The sequence below is a fragment of the Anopheles marshallii genome, chromosome 2 (assembly GCF_943734725.1).
Source record: "Anopheles marshallii chromosome 2, idAnoMarsDA_429_01, whole genome shotgun sequence".
Taxonomy (NCBI): domain Eukaryota; kingdom Metazoa; phylum Arthropoda; class Insecta; order Diptera; family Culicidae; genus Anopheles; species Anopheles marshallii.
This window is the reverse complement of record NC_071326.1, coordinates 21,542,870-21,563,275: the sequence shown is the minus strand read 5'-3', so window position 1 is coordinate 21,563,275 and position 20,406 is coordinate 21,542,870. Positions and strand designations below refer to the sequence as shown.

Here is a 20,406-nt window from a genome sequence, read left to right as displayed (position 1 = left end):
GCTTGGGGGTCTTATTGTTCCTCAACGGCCAATATATGCGTGACCTCTGACCAGCAAACTATACACTCGAGGACAAGCCCAAGACACAACCAACACTTCAATCTGGAGACGAACACTTTTTTATTATGTCGGGATTATCTTACCATGGAAAGTTGCACGGGTGCTACTACTGCTGCTGTTGCTACTGCTTTTGCTTCTGTTTATGGTTCGCTCTGGTGTCTTTTTTAGACCAGATGCTACTTAACTCGGTTTCAACTGTACAAGCATTACTACTTGTGGAGAAAAAAAAAACAGTTGTTTGCGGCACTGCTACTACTAATGATACTGGTAACTGGTGCCTACTCGCTGCAGTTATACTCTACTAATCGCCACCACTCCGCTAACGGACGACCAACTGGGGGGGAAATATGGGTACAATCAGTCAGCACGGGTGCACGACCACCACAAACGGGACACGCGAGATGGCCGTTTTTCGCTGCAGTTTCGTTTCGAGGGCGTTTTCCGTTACGGCGTTTTCCTTCGTGCCGTAACTGGAATGGCAACAGAGGCAACAAAAAAAAAACGAACTCCACGTCCACCAGCGCACCTTTGCAGCACCGATTTCTTCCTTTTTCTCGAACCCCGTGGGCCCAAAACCGCACTATTCTGCCCAGCAAACCCAGCCGTTCGAATTACGTACGTCGCGCGTGGCGCTTTTCGCGTCGCCGTGTGGCCGTGTGGTTTGCAGTTAAATTTTGGGTTTAACAAAAATTATCTAATATTGACAACAAATCGCAATCGGTAACAAACGGTCGAGGCGATTTCATCAATCCGCGGGCTCAAAGGCAACTGGAGATGGCTGAGAAAAGATCAGTGGCTGCGCAACTGCGCAGGTCTGCAGCGGTTCGACGCGCAGCAAGCCGTCTCCATCAACCCCGACCACGCGGGCCAGCCAGCGTTCGGGTACGCGTTCGGGCAGATATATGACGTCCTAGCTCACTCTCACACACGCTCATCACAGAATGGGTGAGGTTCGTCAGGATGCTGGTGCCATCTCATCCTTATCTTACGCTCACTCGCTCTTCCTCTGTCTCTCTCCTCATACAAAGTATCGCGAGAGTACGTGAAGAGGATGCCGAGTAGCGAGATGGTGAGCAACATTTTCCCACTTCACATTTTACCGAGGGCACAGTATATTTACTCATCCTCACGAAAGCATTCTTTTTGTCAACTTCACTTGTTCTTAATGCCGTGTTTCGAACTAAGCTCGTTTTTTTTATTGTCTCATCCCGACGGACTCACGGTGACACACCTTCTCACGCGATGCGATGAGCAACACTCTCCGAACGCCGACTCATCGCGCGCTCCCGCTCATCGTGCTATAACTTCCACAAAAGGGAGTGCCCCGAATTGTCAGTTATCCGAGGTCGCATTCAGGAAGCTCGTACCGTCCAGAGCATCAAGCCACACGGTCCCGGTTAACCGAAGAAAGCATCGGATGGAGTTCCTTGCCTTCTTTGCCATTTATTTTTGGGACCACTGTAAAGGGCTCGAACGTACGTCAACACAATCGGCCATCGGGTTCACTTTGGCCCGTTTCTCACCTTTTTACTCACTCACCGTGCAGCATATCCCAGGAGTCAAGCAGGCGATGGGGGTTTTTTCTTACACTGTCGTGGGAACTGTTTGCAAAACAAACGAGCACCAAAAAAATGCTCCGAGCAGCGCTGCTGCTGATGTTGGATGCACTGCAATAATAACCACAACTGGCGGACTGGCATTCGACAGGCGTCAGACAATATGCCAGACGGGTCAAATTGGCGCAAGGAGACCTGGCGCTGGGATGCTTAATGATGTTTTCCTCGGCGAGCTTTATGCGGACAAGCCGGAACAGGGTGGTTTTTTGCAAGGCGATTTTTGTTTTGTTTTACAATGTTTCATTAACTGACGATCCTTCCAGTTGCTTGAAGCTGTATTAGCTTTATTTGATATAATTCTTAAACTCTCAATGAAGTGTACGGCATCAAGACGTTGTGAAGAATTTCGAGCGATTCCTAATTAATATTATTCGACAATGTGTTCAATATTCTTCTAATCAAGCGCATTTTAAACGTTTCATCATTTTTATTAATAACTGTAAATTACAATAACTTAAAAACGTAGAACGTAAATTTGGTAAATATAACAACGGGGTTTCCTCTTTATTGTGTACATCGTTAACCAATCTTGTTCAATCAATCATTCAATCAATTCAATCAATCAATCAAATACTTTTTTTTAAATCTCCTGCATAGCAAGGTATCTTTCATAGCATTTTAAAACATTTCTTAGCATTAAAAAACTCAAACCTTCAAAATAAATGTTCCTTTGTTCATTTTACAGCTAAATTAAATCACCCAATCAGCCTCTAAAACGGTCCAAACAATATTCGCCCAATCGCTCTCGACTTGATACTGTTAGGAATAAATGTCATCCACCAACACCCATCAAGGCTGCGGCTGATTCCGGCTGACGTAAAGCTGCTACTCGTACGCCTCCATCACAATCCCTCATTCGTACGAGCGAGCCCGAAAAACGGAAGTGACGAACACTTGCGGGCAAACGGCACGGCTAACACGGCAAGCCGAATACATTTGGGGCGTGCGACGTACCGATGATCGTGACAACTCACGGTGAAAAGCGACGTGAGCGAGCGGCTGGGCCCTCGTTTTTGCGAGCGAACCGGGGCGTAAAAGGCCTCTCGGAAAAAGATTTCTTCGCTCACCACGCCACAAGAAGAAAAAAAAAGCAGGACGCAGCATTAAAAGACTCCACAGATGGGCGCACATGGGCCAGAAACTTCTATTTAGTGCTGATGGTGGGATGATTTTCTCTTACTCTTCACCGTCTTTACACGGCAAGAGCTGGAGAGAGCAAATAATGCATGATAAGATATGAAGGAAATAAAACGGGGCAAGCAGCGAGTGGTGAGCAACAGCAAGAACAAAAAACGGTTCTGTTTTCCCATGGTGCAAAAAAAACGGTTACTGCAATTTTGGGCAAGGCAGGAACACATCATTCCGAACAAAAGAGCAACAAAAAACATAAACACACACACACACACACATTTGAATGTTTCACTGTTTCACGTTGTTTGGTTTCATGCGAAAAACTATACTTTTGCAAATCAGCCAGATGAATCGAAGGGTAAAGCGAGCAATGAACAACCATCACCGAATGGCATAGAATATTGAGGTCGTTCAGTTTCGGTATTCCTACTTTACGATTGCCAGGCATACAAGCACATACATAATCACATGCTGAGCAATGATGAGAACGAACCAAACAACAACAAAAAGCGCAATGAAAGTCGGAAAAGCCAGACTTTTCACAGCCGTTTGTTTTTCTTTTTTTGTGTATTCCGGTGTTCCCAGGGGTCGCATAAGTAAATGGGCGACAAAACGCATACGAGGCACTACATTTTCTCGAACAGGGGGCAAAAAGGTCGTCTCCGTTTTTCTGGCACGACTGCAAATGGGGAAGAGAAAATGGGACGAGTGCATGCAAAGCTAGATGTGTTTGGGAATCCTTTGGAGCACAGTTCGTTGTACCCAGATGGTGGTAATGATACCGGTAGAATCGAGAGGAATGAACTGAGGAGTCCGAACACACGATGTCACCGATTGGAGCTATCGGTGGTGCTATTATCAGGTGGCAAACGGTTGAACTTCGTTTCGGTAGATCTAATTCTTCGAGAAAAAAAATGCAAACATTTATTGGAAAACGTACTAGTATGGGAGTATGGGAATTTCAAGCATTCTTGCTGAATTTCGTATTGGAATATTTATTATTACTATACACAAAGTTCATAGAACAAAATGTTGCTATCACATTACCATTATTTCCATAAAACCTGGATTGAAAACAATGTTTGTTATTTAGTCAATTGAATAAATTATTGATATCAATATTCCGCGTCAATCAAATACAATCAAGCATCAAGGCTGACAATCAAGCATTTACCTTTATGCCTATTTGTATTCCTTATTCACCGTATCATCATGACAACGACCAAAATTGTCAGAGTTATTAGACTCTTCATCCGTTTCGAACGAAAGGCAGAAACCTCTGAGCCTGAAGGCAAACTGATTTTTATCGACATGGGGCACGTTTTATGTATGTTGTTCTTTATTTTCATGTGAATTAATCTTACGGCCTGATTTGCCACCGATACCACATCGCTATTCCAACGAACGCATCCGGCACTAGAACCGTCCGCCATTTCCGTCGTACAATCGCTTACCTCTTCACGGGGAGTGACCGATTTCCGGTGGCCTAACACCCATCGCTCCCAAACCCCGTTGGTGGTGCCATTCTTCTTCATCGTAGACGTCGTGTCGTGCGCAAATCAGCACTTTTGTTTACCCACACATAGCGATGGAATGATCGTAATAAATCATACTGTTAGCTAACTAACCTGCTTCCGTTTCATAGCCACACGGATGTTGTTGTCATGGTATCCATTGTAGCGTAAGCTGGGTATTCTCGGTCGTACTGCGCTCTGACACAGAGAACTCTGATTCGTTACACTCGCTGATCGCGATTGAACCGAAGTGAAACTTTACACCTTAACTCATTGCTTTAAGAAACGGAAACTCAAAGAATCCCCTTGGATCGGAAAATGGGTTGCTCTATCCAATTACAATCACGATCAGTTTCCAAGAAATCTGGTTTCACACATTAAAACAACATTGTACACCCTAACGAGAAAAACGAATGTTCACTTGCTCCTGCTGCTACCCAGCCACCTATTCTGTCGAAGGATTTACTGCCCCATCGGGGTGGCAACCGATGTGTGCACAGGATCGAACGGTTGATTTAATCGCAATCCACTTGGTGTGTGCCCCGGAGGCAGTAGCCACATCAACAAAGTCTCCAACTATGCACAACCACGGACGGCAGCAGCGGATGTGTATTTATTGCTAATTAAAACTCTTCGATCCCTTGATTAGGTCGCCATTGGGCTTCGCTCCATGAGCTTGAAAGCTAAGGCAAGCCAAACGGTCCCAGTACGGCATTCCACAGTCAGGCAGAAGATCACACTTGCCTTAGTCCGGGAACGGGTTGCTCACCCGTTCAGGGTGTTTAAGCTCCAACTTCCAACCGTACAGTCGAAGGTGAGTGTGAACGATGGTGAGCGAATGTGTTTGGAAAATTATAAAACACAAAATTAGCCATGTTTGGTTAATCTTTCTGGCTGATTACCCTATTGGTTACTGGTGCCGTTCGCCACCCGGTGGGTAAAACGTCACGGAGCAACATCAACAAGTACCTGGCGCCTCCATCGCACCGAGCGTAATTGACGTACCAGGCGTCTCCATTACGCTAGGAACGGTTGAAGCCAATTAGTTAACGCTGAATGAGTTTGATTATGCGTTAGTTGAGTAGAGCTGTTCCTATTTCTTCATGTATTCTGAGAAACAATACATTTTATGAAAAAAAAATTATAAATTTTATGATTCAACTCGTTTAAAAACACATTTATTGGTATAAGTCATTAAATTTGTTTTTAAACGAGTTGAATCATAAAATTTATAACAATATTTTCATAAAATGTATTGTTTCTCAGAATTTATTTATTTATTGAAACTTATGAAAACACCATTATACGATCAAAACATTAAAAGATTGTCCATCAATTTTGTAAATTTAACAATTTGAAATAATAATTTTAGTGGCCCAATTCATTAACTCTTTTTATGTATGCATTTTACCTTATTTTCGCCTTTTTTATATACAAAATATAAAAAAATGAAAATGAAACATTAACCAACGTCGTCAAAAGAGAAACAATCAAATTTGAAAACGATGCCGATAAAAATATCGTACAATATAGAACACATTCTTCAAAAGCACTGGCAAAAGGCTACTCCTTTCATTGACTTTTGACCTTTCCATTTCCATAAAAAACCTTCTTCAAAGAACGCTTCAGCCAAGCGAATTAATTGCATCCCTTCAAGCAACACAAATCTGACAGCAATAAAAAAGTGTAAGCAGGCTTAATTGAAAAGAGGACAACTTTATTTTTAATTATGTTGCCTCTTTTAAGATTATATGCGAAAAAACATCCAATTGAAGAAGTTTCGGGACAGATTTAAAAAAAATCTGATTTTATGAATTAAAAGAAAATTTTGATGGAAATTAGACCAGTTTGAAATAAAATGCATATTAGTTTAGTGGACATAAAAAAGGACAATATAAAAAGAAATTTCTGTTACACTGCACCGATATCAATTCTACATCTAAAATTCAATAAATAGGAACATCTCAAATCAACGACTCCAATTACTGTAAGTATCAGCGAAAATACCGTTAAAACATATCCTTATAGACATTTCCATAACGAACACACGTACATGGTGCCAACAGTTTTTCCTCAAGCACCATTGCACCATTAGCAATGTGCTGGATCCCCATATTTCACACCGGTTCGACACATTCCCTGTGCGTTTATATCGGAAAGATCCCGAACGTACCGTCGACAGACAAACGACGACCGGTTGAAGGCTTTCGATGATGCCAGCTGGACAAAACGGACTCTACGCGGTAGCACCCGAATGCGATAAATTATCTTCTTAGCACTAATTTATGGCTAATATTGACTTGCGGGTTGAAATCTTCCATTGCTTCTGAATGGTTCCCGCACGGATAGTTTTGCAAGCAGCGATTTGTTCCTAGCTCAGCCTACACCAGTCTCACGGGCTCCATACAGCAAAAGGGGAATCGTTGTACGGGAAAACAGCACACGAAAGAAAAACGACACAGGCAGGCCCATAACCGTTTACTAAGAACACATCACAGCTTGACGCTCGGTGGCATCCTTCGCCCAAGGAAAAGAATTCCACGGTACTATAACGTTCAAACTACAACCATCAGAACACCCAACAAGTAAGCTGCTCAAAGCGATAAAAGATCTATACTTGTGTTCCACATTCCATTCCGGGGGTATGTTCGACTTGTTGGTTTAGGCGGAATGGGTTGAAGTATTCGGTAAATTTAAGCCAAAGAATATCGCTAGCAGAATAGCTGAGAACACAGAAAAGAAGCCCCCGGTTAGGTATCCTTCACCGTACCAGAATTCATGAACTACGGCTGTGATTTATAGCGAAACGTCCAGGCCGCTCCACAAAAGACCAGAGCAAACTATAACCTACTCCCACCGATGAAACGAATCATGAACAATTATGTTTCCACCATTTCCAACCCAATTCCTTCACAAATCCCGTCCTGCGATGCCACCACCGAAACCATTGCGATGAATCTCAAGAAGCTGGCCTTCATCGGATAAACTTCATCGAGCGTCGGTGCTTGTTTAGCGATGGTACTGTCCATCTGCTTGACTGCTTCCCTTTATGGATGAGTCCCGTGGGATTCGCTGCGGATGGAAACTTTCGGTCGGTTCGGAATTGGATTGGGATGACTTTTAACTTTTTCGGCCCTCAAAACCCCTTACCGCGAAACGTCCAACAACGCGAAAGATAAGGCTTCGGAATATTGGTTTTATTTATTCTTTTTGTATGGTTTGTTGGTGCTGTCCGTAATATAAACATGTTTTCCGGTAAGCAACGTACAGCGTTCTGGATCAGGTTCGGTACCGTAGCACATCTGTTTGTAGTTTGTGAAGATGCTAATTTGATGCCGTCCAGGCAACAAATCTGCAACGAAACATGAGCGCCATAAATCAATCGATGAGGTAGATTAATCGATTTTGCTTTTCGAACTATCTCGGAGTTTGGAAGCAACTAAGCTTACATAGAGGAAAATGGGATTTTAAAAACGCAATGCCATATACATATGAGAATTGTAAGCAAATTTATTATCACTTATTGATGATTTCATACGTGTACTTACATGGGTTGCTTATTTGGAAGTGAAGATGTCTAAAAATTAAAAAAAAAGTACAACTTATATTGTTGTAGTTAGCAGATTATACAAACAAAAATACAATTGTAGATTAGACTCAAAAACCAAAATAAAGACATCGTATACCCTTTAAATGTAATCAACATCGACAATCTATAAAGAAATGTTAAATTATTCGAATTGCAAATACATCGTAACTCAAATTTTAACGTTAAAGCGCAATTTGAAGTATGGCAGTACAGTACAGTACAGTAGTAAGTATAATATATATAATTTCAAAATAAAATTAATTAAAATCACAACACCATATACTAAAGTACCAAAATCATACCACAGTCTCAATTGGTACCTCATTTTGCCAACAAAAATTGACTTTTTGCTTTGAAAACTACAGGCATAAATCACTTCACGTGTGTTTACTACCGCCCAAGTAGCTTGTTTTGCTGCAGAAAGCTGCCACGAAACAGCTAAAATGAGTTCTCTCCATTAGCAAATTAGCAAAACGAAGAAATGAAACCACATTAGTTCGCATCCCATCCCTTGGCCTTGAGAAACATTAGCATGTACAACCTAACCAATGCATGTGTTGGTTTGCCCCACTTGTACAGCGGATGGTTATTTTCTTTTATTTCCTTTCGGGGTTTTTTTTGTGCTCCTTTGACGAATAGGCTCGGTTTGCTTCTGTGGTAAGATCGTTCCTGAACGATGCCCTTGTCACTTGCCTTTCCGACCAATAGGTTTGTCAAGATTTCAACTGAACTATGTATGGGAACCCTCATCAAATGGGACACAATATTTCATCGTGGATGAATTTTTTATCATAATTGATTTTTGGCCCATTCGAAATCTCTGGTTCATTTTTTTGTTGCCGTTCGCTTTACTATCTGCTTGGTTTCGGTTCGGAACGGCCAGTTTACGTATGCGGTTCAAACATTCGGCAATGTCGTGTCCCGTAATGTATTGCTTTTAGAGAAAGCATCAAACTCGTTAACAAAGCGTTTCCGATTTGTACAGCACCGCAAAGTATATGGGACATTTGCTTTCTCCTTTGCTTTCAGCAGTTGTTGAAAAAATTTGGAAACTTTTCAACTGTGATAAGAATGTTTATTGTTAGCAGACTGTGTAATGCTCACTCCTGCCTTGTACGAAAATTTCTGAAACCAGTCCGAATCCAGTCTTAAAGCTCATATTGATCATATTAACTTTCCATTAACATTAAAGAAATAAAAAAGAGCGAACAACAAACACTGCCACAACGCAGAAACTTTACCATCTCAATCCGTTCAATCGAAAATGATTTAAACACGTTCAGCGGCGGCAGAAAAGTATCACTCCAGCTGTAATGTGAACCGTATGTGGTAACAGTTTGCCACATCGGGGGCTATTTACGGCGAACCAGATTGGTTGACACAATTCCCCAGCGGCTTGAGAAAGAAAACTTGACCGAAGTTCATTCCAGCCGTTGCGCTACTGCCATGTCGGCCGCCTGTCACAACGAGCGCGTAAATCTTGACGAACAAAGAAAACAAGACAAACGATGGTCGCTCTTCAATGAGGGAAGTTGTTATAAATGATACAGATGGCTAATAAATTTAACGAAGCCAGATAAATCGCTCAAATCTACCACCCCCGATCGTTGCCAGGCACTCAACCCCGTCCCACCGTAATCCAATGCTTCCCCCACCTGCGCGGAGGGTCGGGTTCTAAGCCGTTCGCAAAAAGGTGGCTATAGAAATACCGGCAGCCGTAATCCTGTTTCGTTCCCACTGTCTTAGACCACCAATGCTGGTGTGGAAAATATTTTTCCCACAGCTTTTGTTTTTTCTCTTCTATTTTTTATTTTAGCAAATCCAATCTGCCACACATCTACAGTGATCGTTTATCTGAATGCCGAAAGGGTATCGAACCGATGTGTATGTATGCGTGTGTGTGTGTGTTCAGGTACTCAAACATGGTGACACTCAAGTTGGAAATTGTGCCACACGGGCAAAGGCAGAGAAAGAGCTGGCATACGGAAAATGTTTGAGGATTGTTTTTTTTTTCTCAAGTTTCAGACCGGCACGCACCCGCAAGCCACAAGCTGACGCACTATGGCCCGGCCAACTCGTGCTGCTGGTAGGTGTGCACGGCCCGGTTGAGGAGCACAAAATGGATTGAAGATAATAACGATCGCACTGAATCAAAAGCGTGCTTGAGATGAAATTCCCGGTTGCGATGTGCACTGCGGGGTCTGAGTCGGGTAGGCCACGGGCAGGGTTTGTCGGATGGGACAAACCGAAGAATCCGTTAAATAAATCATCCACTCATGTTTGACAAGCGAATCTATATGGTGTATCGGTATCGGGAAACATTTACTTCTCACCGAGAACTTTCTAAACTCATCAACAACGAAAGAGTCCTATTGCACATGCAACATGACACTACAGGTTAGGTTGTTTTTTTTTACTGTGATAAACAATCGTGTTCGGTAGTCTTCTCTAGGTTTATGCGCAAACAAACGGATGCAAAAAATGACCTAAAAAGCTCCTAATCATTAAAACACTATTTGACAAACACTAATGATTTGCTATTCTACGAATGGTTTGAAAAATGTGGAAATATTAGTGACACGTTTAGATTTATTACTTTGGTTAGAAAATATAGCAAATTCATACAACTTTATTATGCAATTTATGGTTTTAAAACATTACTTCCACAAAAAATATATGAAAAAATATAACAAAATTGAGTGATGGCCTAGAAGTTCAAGAACGCGTGTAGCAAGAGGCCGAAACAATTTAGTTGATGTTTTTTTGCCACTTGATCCTGTTGTTGTTAGTCAAAATTGCAAAAATGCACATTTATTGCGGACAATCTATTTCAATATACAGACCATTACAATTGGTACAAAATGTTATCACAAATCCTCAATTTAATTAGGAAATTTAAAGAATTTTAAACAAAAAATATGTTTATAATGAAAAATTTCAATCCATCCGACCGTCTTTAAGTCTTTAAGACGTTGTTTCAAAGGTGGAAACATATGTTGCTAACTCAAAGTTGCACAATCTGTTCCAAGACCAGCTTCAAAAGTGTCTCAGTCGAAAGCTATTTATGGTGACCGGGAAAGCCTTGAACAGTGACCTTTAGCGTAACAATTCAGGAATATTATTGTGGAAAGGTACTACTTTTACAGAAATACCTATATCCCGACATCTTTTCGGAATTCACTGAGCATTACTCACCGAACGATCATCATAATCTCAGCTGAATAAGCTACGCAAGATATCATAGCCTAAATCTATTTTAACTCAAATTATTTGCAAACCGAGCCCGGTTTGACCGCACCTACTTAACCGTTCGGAATACGTTACATGCACAAATAGGCGAATTAGGCAACTAAAGCCCAGCGTTAAACCGGTTTCGGTACAATATGCTGCCGTATTCCACGTTGTTATCTCGTTGTCGTTACGCCGTGGACATTGCTGGCTTTGAATGCGAAAAACGAATTCTCGCCCCCGTAAACACAGTTAAGCGATGAATTATTCATACTCCTCTTGCCGGCCCACCAAAATTGTCCCGCCGACTGGAAAGAAAATTCCCTTCGCTACCGATTGTTTCACCAGGAGAAAGAAAGAGAGGAAGCGAGAGAGATAGAGAGAAATAGAGCGAGAGAGAAAGAGAGATCATCATCAACACCAATGGCACCAGCAGGCACAACGTTGATGGCAAATCAACGTGAAGCGCGGCCTGTAAGTAACCCGGGAGCGCTCAAATGCATTCGAAATCCAATTAACGGCCTTTTTTCGTTGTAAATAATGCCGCACTGACGGAAAACCAATAAACATGCTACGAGCAATGTGGCTTTCCTCCACGTTCGGTTTTTATCATCCGCCGCTGGTCAGCAGCATCGTTACATTATTCATTGGGAGTATGATTTTTTTTTCTTCTTCACTTATTTTTGTGCCTGTTTTCATCTTTCGTGTTTCCATCCGTGGAAAGAGAGGAAACGTGAGAATGAAGATAAAAAGCAAAACAACAAGCTGCGACAAACCTGAAACGCTTCGATAATGCGGGCATGCCGGGCGGTTGCAATTGATTCCCGTCGATTAATTCGACCGATTCGCTTTTCCGGCTGGGGAAATGTTTACTCGCCCTTTTTTTTTTTGCACCCACACGCCCACCGGTCACAGGTCTGCCCGTGGGGTGTAGTTGACCGTCGTGGACAGCAATTCTAAAAGCTAACAAAATGGAACAAATTCGCGCAAATGTCTTTTTTTTCTCGAGAACCCTGCTGGTAGCGAAGATGATACAGCACGTATCGATTTTCATTTGACTCGATTGCCCATCTCGGGCCTGATTACAGCATACCGCGGTCGTGGTCCCAATCGATTGGGACAGCCGTCTTGTCGTCGCATTGCAAACCAATTCACACGGCAGGAGTACCGATTCCAGGAATCGTGGACGGTTCGAGGGTCATTTAATTAGGACGGAACGTTAACAGTGTTCGTTTTGCGACTTTCCTTCGAAATCTTGCTCGCTCACCCTTAGGGTGACTGTAACCTTTTTCATAGGCTTCGCAGAATATTTTCAAGGTGCTTCTGGCACCGGTTTACCATTGTCACAGCATCTCACATCCCATCTGCCCATCTTCCAAACGATGCCACAAAGAGCGAAGTGAAAGAGTAACAAAAATGAAATTATCACTTCAAAGCGAACAATTCCCATTGCTTGCCGATTGGGAAGGGAGTGAGTGCCCGTCGGGCACAATGAAACTTGCGAAAAGTACCAGCAAACTAGGGTTTGGTCGCTGCTAAGAAGGTCCTCCTTAAATCTTAAGCGATAAAAACCATCCCTAGTATCCAGTGAATCCCGTGAAGCCTTCGGGATTGTTTGTGGTTTGAAGAACCATTCTAAATTGTCTATTCGAACGCTCCAACCGCTCCAAAAGCGTTGTGGCACCGAGAGTGTATCAATGCGGTTTTCTATTTCTTACTCAATTGCTCCAAGGCTCTCGCAATCCCCTTTTACACCTTTTGCACCTTGATCATCATCCTTGCCCCGGTGAGCGGCGTACAAACGTGTGCCGGGGTGAAAACATTCGCAGACATTTTTATTGAAATTGTCTTTCCCGGCTACGATATATTGCGAAACGTACATTAGCATTCAGGGAACCTTCACCCATTCTACACCGGTTCGGTATGTCCGGAACTGCGGTAGGCAGAACCGTAATGTGAAAATCCACCAGCCCTCGCTCGAAGGCAAGTCTGTATCGACGATGAGAACATTAAACGGGGCGATAAAAGAAGTGATCCCGTGCCGTGCATTGCCGACATTCCAGGCCACGGAAAATGTAGCACAAGAATCTAATATGTCGGTACAATTGTCAAAGTGGTGCGATTTAGGTGCCGCCGGCTGTATTCTAGATAAACTTTGCCTCAATTGATTCAGGAACTCGAAAGCTTTGATATCTGGGGGGATAAACTAGAAATTGTATCACAGAATAGCACAGAGTGGCATACATCTGTAGCAGCAGAGATTGAGACGAAAGAACACAAGAGGTTGCTGCGATTGTTTTCAATAAAATTTTATGCTACAAGGCCGTTCTACCTATAAACTGAATGTTAAGATATCATCATCTGATATGCAACTTTATTTTTAAGATACACTGTAAGAGTTACTATTCTTGTAACCTCACGTCATCATTACAGTTATTGCGTTCACGCTATTTCCATGCTCCATGACATTCACACCACCACACTGACTATTAATTCTATACCTCCGTGTACAACGTACTCTGCCACCACTATAGGCCATCTTCATGCTCTGATTCATTTTAATAATATCAGCATGCTTCAGGGCAATGCTCTTTACACATCCGACGATAACTGGTTTACTGACGCGATCATGTCGCAGTTTCCGTAAATCCACCCAGGAACTCGCCACCTTTAGCGAGTATTATTCTTTCCTGTGTCGTTTTGCGGCAAAACATTTCCTCCAAACAAACCGAAACGCTCGCAGCGGCACGACGTTCTCGGATGTATCTGAGTCATATTCTGCCCGATGCTAGTGTGTTTTCCTTTTGATTCCCATCTTTGACAGGCACCCGCGCCATCCAAATAGTTGCGTCTTGCTTCGATTCCGCCGCAGCTTACCAGCGAATCTACCCCTATTTCATCGGCTGATAGCACTATCGTCGTGTCGTTACGGAAAACAAGCACGAGAGAAAGGCCAGGAAATTCGCGTTTCCTCCGACAACGGGGGCTTGAGGTTTGAGGGGGGGGGGGATGGAGGAAAACACGAGTTTTATGTTGCCATTTCGTACCACTTCTAGCGCTGCTTATTGTTGTTTGTTATTTGTCCTCAAATATGCTGTAATACGGTTGGGAATGTTTGCAGTTTAGTGAACGTGCATATTCTTGTTACGTCGTCGTCGTCGTCCACCGCTAAATCCATGTTCCAAAATATCTTCGCTCCGGTAAGCCCTGCAGCCAGCAGCGCCCGCCTTGCTATTCGGTCTCATCCATACATTTGTATACATACCGTAGGCTGAAGGAATACTTACCACTGCAGCGACAATCTCCAACCTCATCTTTGGCGGAAAGCTCTTAGCAACTAGCTCGGAACCATGCCAGCAGAGGTACTTTCACTTGTTTACACCATCACCGTGGCAAGTTTGATGCCGTGATATATGGAGGCCACGTTTAATAGATACTTTATGCCTGATTTATGCTCCCGCCTCCGGGCGCTGTTCGGTCCGGAAAAGCAGCTTAACGTTACGGTACGGGCACGGGACAAAACTTTGACGTCCATTTTTTGAGGGCCGTCATCGATGGACACACACACACACACGATCGCGCTTAACCTGAAGGCGTACTGGCGTTCCAGAGAGAAGGAAAGAAAGCGTGCAGGAAAAGGATAGATACAGGATGCCGTCAAGTGACAGTGAAAACAAGGGGAATAGATACTATCAATCATCGATAGCGCCCACTATAGATTCAAGCACACAAAGCAACAGCAAAAACAAGCGAAAAGAAAGAAATCCAAAGTATCATCGAAACCCCGAAAGAGGTTATTTATCCTTAAGACACCCTTATGAGTGCCCTTGAGCTATGGAGTGATTGAAAGCGATATTTGTTTAAGCGGAAACATAAGGAAGCTGCTAATCGTGGAACATCTATCTTACAACGACGAAATCACACCCAATACCTACCGCAAAAAAACGCAAACTCGTAACGACAGGTGAAAAAGCTTCCATTGAATCTAATGCACCAGTCTGAAAGAGATATTTTTTATGTATCGTTACAACTAAAATGCAAGGTAAATGATGACAAAACACGATTCAATCCAATAACAATGACCATTAGGCTGCTGCCAAATGTTACGGGAAGACACAAAATCAAACAGCCTTCATTGATTTCAATTACGATTGTTAAAATACAAAGCAAATTATAATAATTTTAAATCAATTTTTACACCAACAAACTAAACTTATTCGATTCGATTTTTATATCTGTACCCATGTGCCCATGCCCATTGAACCCATGTTTCAGAAGAAGCAGGTGGTCGAGTTCTACTGAATCAACATTTTAATGATCGAGCTCAATTAAAACAGGTTGCTCTAACATCGTTAACTTTCGTCCCAAAAAGCCTTTAAGCCTTCCTCAATTCCGGAACCGGAGAAATGTTTCACCGCTTCAAAGCTTTACAGTTCACAAACCCATAACACAATTCTTCTCTCGTCAATAACGTCTTCACCCGGCTCACCACAGCTCTCCCCGACCGACCGGCGAATGCCGTCCCGCACTGGTGCGCTATCACTGCTCGCTTGACGACTTATTTATTTACCCAATTTTACTCCACTTACGCGCGCACAAAAACCGTATTTACATTACGACGTTCGACTAATGGCTGTCGTCCCGTTCCCTGGCATGTTTATCCGGAACGTGCCGGCAACGAACTCGCTACCTTCGCTACCACCAACACCCGTCAACTCCGCCGGAATGATCAGCTCGTAGCTTGAGCTGATTACAAGCGATCGGCAGTCGGTGAAAGCATCGGAAGTGAGCTATTTCGAGTTTTGACATCGTTTCAATTCGAACCGTTTCGTCTGACGAATGGGGCCCGCCTATTGACACAACTAATTGGCGCAAAAAGGAAGATTTTGTGGTCCAACCGAAAGAACATCTTACGGACGGATGGCTGACCTGTCAGCTGAGCTTTGCCACAGTTTCCGAATTTCTTCTGCAAGGTGCTGTCGATAGCTTTCGCTCGGCGCAAATGCAGCCATCGTACAAGGTCTTCTCGCTAGGGCTGGTGTGCATTGTCGCTAGCCATCTTGCACACTCTGCCGCGCACAGCGAACACACCGACGAACGCCTGGAACGTGCCAAACGATGGCTCAACTATCCCATCAACGGTGGGTTGGCGAAGGTTGTGCTCGGTTTTGTAGTGCCCATTCGCTTCCACCATCCACTGGCGCGCGTCATCGTGAACACGTACAATCTGCAGGCCAGCTATCGCATTCCGGCCAACATCATCTATCCCCAACCCGAGTCGGTGTTTAAAAATCGTGAACTAGACCCAACCGTGTCCCGTGCGCAAGAGAAACCACCGGAGCGAGGGCCAGAGATCGATCAGAGCAGGCGACAGTTTTTCGCCCTGCTCGAGCAGGGCCTGTCCCGGTGGGGTCGTAATGGACGGGTGTGTCTGTTGCGGGCCGTGTGCGAGGTTGCTGAAACACCGCTCAAACACAACGGATTGATTGGCGAAATAATCGATGTGATTTTCACGTAAGTACCAACTACCGCGACATTCGTTTTCACCTGGTGGCAACATTGTGAGCATCGCACAAGGCCCGGTACGAGGTGTTCGCGTGGCAGCTGATGATTGTGGATGATTGACAAAAAGGGAAATCAATGTTGACAGAATACTTTCGGTAATAAATACCCGGTGTAGAACAATTTGACACACGCTTATCATCGGCAAGTGTTTGTATCTGTCACTAATTGAAAGGCTTTGTGGCCAATAAGTGGTAAAATAGTGCCTTTGGTAACGTACTAGTATGGGAAAAACAGTTTATGTTAACAAATGTACAAATAACAAATATAATTTTACACAGACTAAAGCCTAAAAGAACCAACTATTTTGTTTATTTATATATTTCCTTTTCTGCTATGCTGGCTAGACGAGAACACCGTGTTGAATTCATTTCTTATTGCTAAATTAAATCATCAGAGATCCTATTCCTATGTGTCCTAGTACTGAGATTAAGATCAAAGTTGCTGTTCTTCCAAAGTGAAGGACAATTCTTGATTTATTCAATGGGTAGCTAGCAAATTATAAATATTTTAAGATTCTTCATCTAAATTCGTGCCTCTCTAGAAATTGTTGAAGATGTGTGAGATTCATCATCAATTAATATTTGTAATAGATACAATTGTTATTATTCATTATATTCACAACCTTTCGTTACTTTAAAAATACTATAAGGCAGATGTGGATAAAGCAACATAAAGGCAATGCGTTTTTAGATAAGGGACCTCGCATCGTATACCGCCGGAAGCAGTTATTGCTAATATGAAACACCGAAACAAATCGCAATGTTCCAAAAACAATAACTAATCAATAACAAAACAGCTGCACCTGTTTGAGGGGCAGCCTACAAAGACTCTAACTACCGACCTCAACCTGATTCCCGATTCAGCCTGAGCACGATCGATTCACAATGCTCGTTCGCTCGACTAATTCAATGATCATTGTTTTCTATTCTCCAACCGTAGCCCAGCACCGACAGATCCACTCGACCCGGACTATCTGCTGGCCCAATCGCACGGCCTGCAAGGACGTGACTGCATCGGACTATATCCGGCCTGTCCGAATGGGCACGGTCTCTTTGACAATTTTTCCCTCCTAGTACCAAACCAACCGCAATTCTCACTGGAACAATGATACGCCGGTACGTACATACCGGGCATATGCCGTGGTCCCGCGAGTTCAGCACAATAAATTATGCCTATCATTTGTCGCCGCCAGCTTGTGGGCCGCTAATATGTTGCTTACAAACACAACCACACAGGAACACCCTCGTGGCTGCTTGATTGCGTTAACGGGAACATACTCGTGTACCGGGGACAAACAAAACTTTCCCCAAAACTTTACGCCAAACTTTTGACCCCACCCTGGGCTGGAGCTGACCTTCGGTCGTCGTAGTTAAAGCCGCTGAAAACGTTAAGTACAGCCTAAAAGGGCACAAAACTTGCCAACCAAAAAGGGGTACGGCACAATGGAACGAATCCGGAAGAAGATTTTATTAATGAAAGTGTAATAAATTATGTTAGAATTATAAAAGTCCACCATGATTCACTGCGTTCCCGCTGGCGTTTCTTCAAAGTTCCATCACCAACGGGCCGCGCCGCGTCGCGCAGTACCTACAGTATCAAAATAAACGTCTGGATGCACGCGACCAACGCCAGATTTGTGTCGGAATAAAGCAAAACTCAAACCACCACCATCACTGGGGAAGGTTCTGCTACCTTTATTTCGTATGCGAAACGGGTCCACCGTGGAACTGGGCCGGGGTACTGCTACTGGTGATGACAGTGGGTGTCCTAACTGTGTCCAGTGAACGGACAATGCACAGAGGGCCCTAAAGTGGGACCGCCAAAATTGCCCCAGGCGTTACCATTGGTGACACAACACACGCACACACACAGCCCCGGTCCACTTTTGTCTCTATTCACCTTCGAAGTACCGGAGTGTTGGTCCGCATTCGAGGACCAGCTTTTGAAATTCACCCCACAATACATAATCCTCGAGCGAGTAGGTGCTTTGGAAGGATCACCACCAGAGATTACCGTACCGTACCACGTGAACTGTAACCGGTGTGGGTTTGTATTGGTGTTGTTCTCGTTTATCTGTAGCTTGCGCCACGTACATTTGCTAAGCAGCGTTATTACAATTTTCATGCATCATGGGAATCGGATCTGCTCTTTTTTTTTTTTTGTTTAATGGGAACCATAAATTCGCTTTCACCGTCAGAAGCCCAGAGAACCTAAAACTACCGGACCGAAACACCTCAAACAATTCAGTGAATACCGAATGAGACCGGAGCGTTTTTCTGATGATGACCGCTTTCATCATATTATACAGCGAGCAGACACGGAGTGGTTGGACGTCGAAGAAGGAAGACCAATGACGTCACACATACGATCACTACCGCTCAAGGGACTCTACACTGGCATTTACTACCTACACGTGAACTGTGAGCACGGGTAAGCATGCTGGTGACAATTTTTACTTCGTCCAATTTCGGTCACTACAACGAGCAGGTGGAAATCGTTTGAAATTATTCCAGCCAGCAGTTAGCAATTGGCCCACCCAACTCCCACCAATTCGCGCCATCGAACCCAAAACCCCACCCCGGCATGTAGAGATGAGATTTCGGTTGGAATTTCTACGCTGACGACCGATTAAAGTTTTGCTTCCCGGATGAAATACGACCACTTTCACGAACCAGCAGTTCTCCCCGCTTGCATCACCGGGTTCTCCGAAGCCCGGGAAGTGTGTCTGGGGAAGTTTATTTTAAAAACCCCATGCACGTCTACGCTTTCGTCCTTTTTCGGGGCGTTTCGATTCCATCCCTCACCCACGGTATTGCGATGTGCTAGCCGGAAGATGCAAGAACGTTCGTTTGCGGCAGCGTCTGGACGGTGGAGGTACCTTCGCGGGGTAAATTTATTTCCAGAAATCGCGCTCGGACCCTTGGACCAGTTCCAAAATTCCGACCCAAAATCGAGAAGCACAGCGCAGGGGTCTGCGCCTTCTTCTTCGGTGTGATTCCTGTGCAACAAAAGGCCGCTTTGCAGCTTGTGCCAGCGATGAGGTTTAAGCTAGATGGGTTTAGAAGGCAACGGTTGAGTTTAAGCGCGACCAACGCTAAGGCTTCAATGATCACTTCAACACTGCTGGGGGACGACCAGTCAGCGCGGACACCACAAACCAACGCACCATCGTACCACGCGTCCCAAGCATCATCGAACCCGGGGACTTACCAGGGAGTCTCCGATGAAAACCGATGGCCAGTTGAACGGAAAGGCGATGTTTGTGGATTGTAATGGCCATCGGACCATTATGGGCAAAGTTCGTGCCTCGGTTTCATTACAGAATTGCGCTGCGCTTTTGGCACCAGTTCTCGTACATCGTGCAAAACACTACGACCGCTTCCGTGCCAACCGACCAACCCATCCCCTTGCCCCTTTTTCCGCTTTCTACACCGGATTCTTCCCGAAACAATCCTTCCGCACACACACACACAAACTATGTCCTTTTATCGTCACCGTTTTGTGCGGTACCGAATGCGCCCTGATGGGACGACCATAACGCACGTGTTAGTGGGTCTCTCCGGTTCGTTGCTCTAATTACAAGAATAACGCCACTGCTCCGTCCGCTCGCCCGGACGCTGGATTTTGCAAAATGTCAGACCGCGCTTTCCTTGATCTCGCAAACACATTAAAGTGGAACCGTACATTCGGCATCGGTAAGGAA

General features: G+C 44.0%; 1 protein-coding gene across 1 annotated transcript; it reads left to right on the top strand.

The window, feature by feature from the left end:
- The first annotated feature begins 16,140 nt into the window (after positions 1–16,140).
- LOC128707824 (uncharacterized) lies at positions 16,141–17,811 on the top strand. Its single transcript, XM_053802782.1, has 2 exons — positions 16,141–16,652; positions 17,643–17,811. Exons 1-2 carry the CDS (start codon positions 16,141–16,143, stop codon positions 17,809–17,811), a joined length of 681 nt encoding a protein of 226 aa, XP_053658757.1.
- The last annotated feature ends 2,595 nt before the right edge of the window (positions 17,812–20,406 follow it).

What these genes read in the sequence shown, in the direction of transcription:
- LOC128707824 (XM_053802782.1), top strand. Translation starts at nt 16,141, where the DNA reads ATGCAGCCATCGTACAAGGTCTTCTCGCTAGGGCTGGTGTGCATTGTC. An exon ending in ATAATCGATGTGATTTTCAC is followed by an intron (nt 16,653 to 17,642) that starts GTAAGTACCAAC and finishes CTCCAACCGTAG; the next exon opens with CCCAGCACCGACAGATCCAC.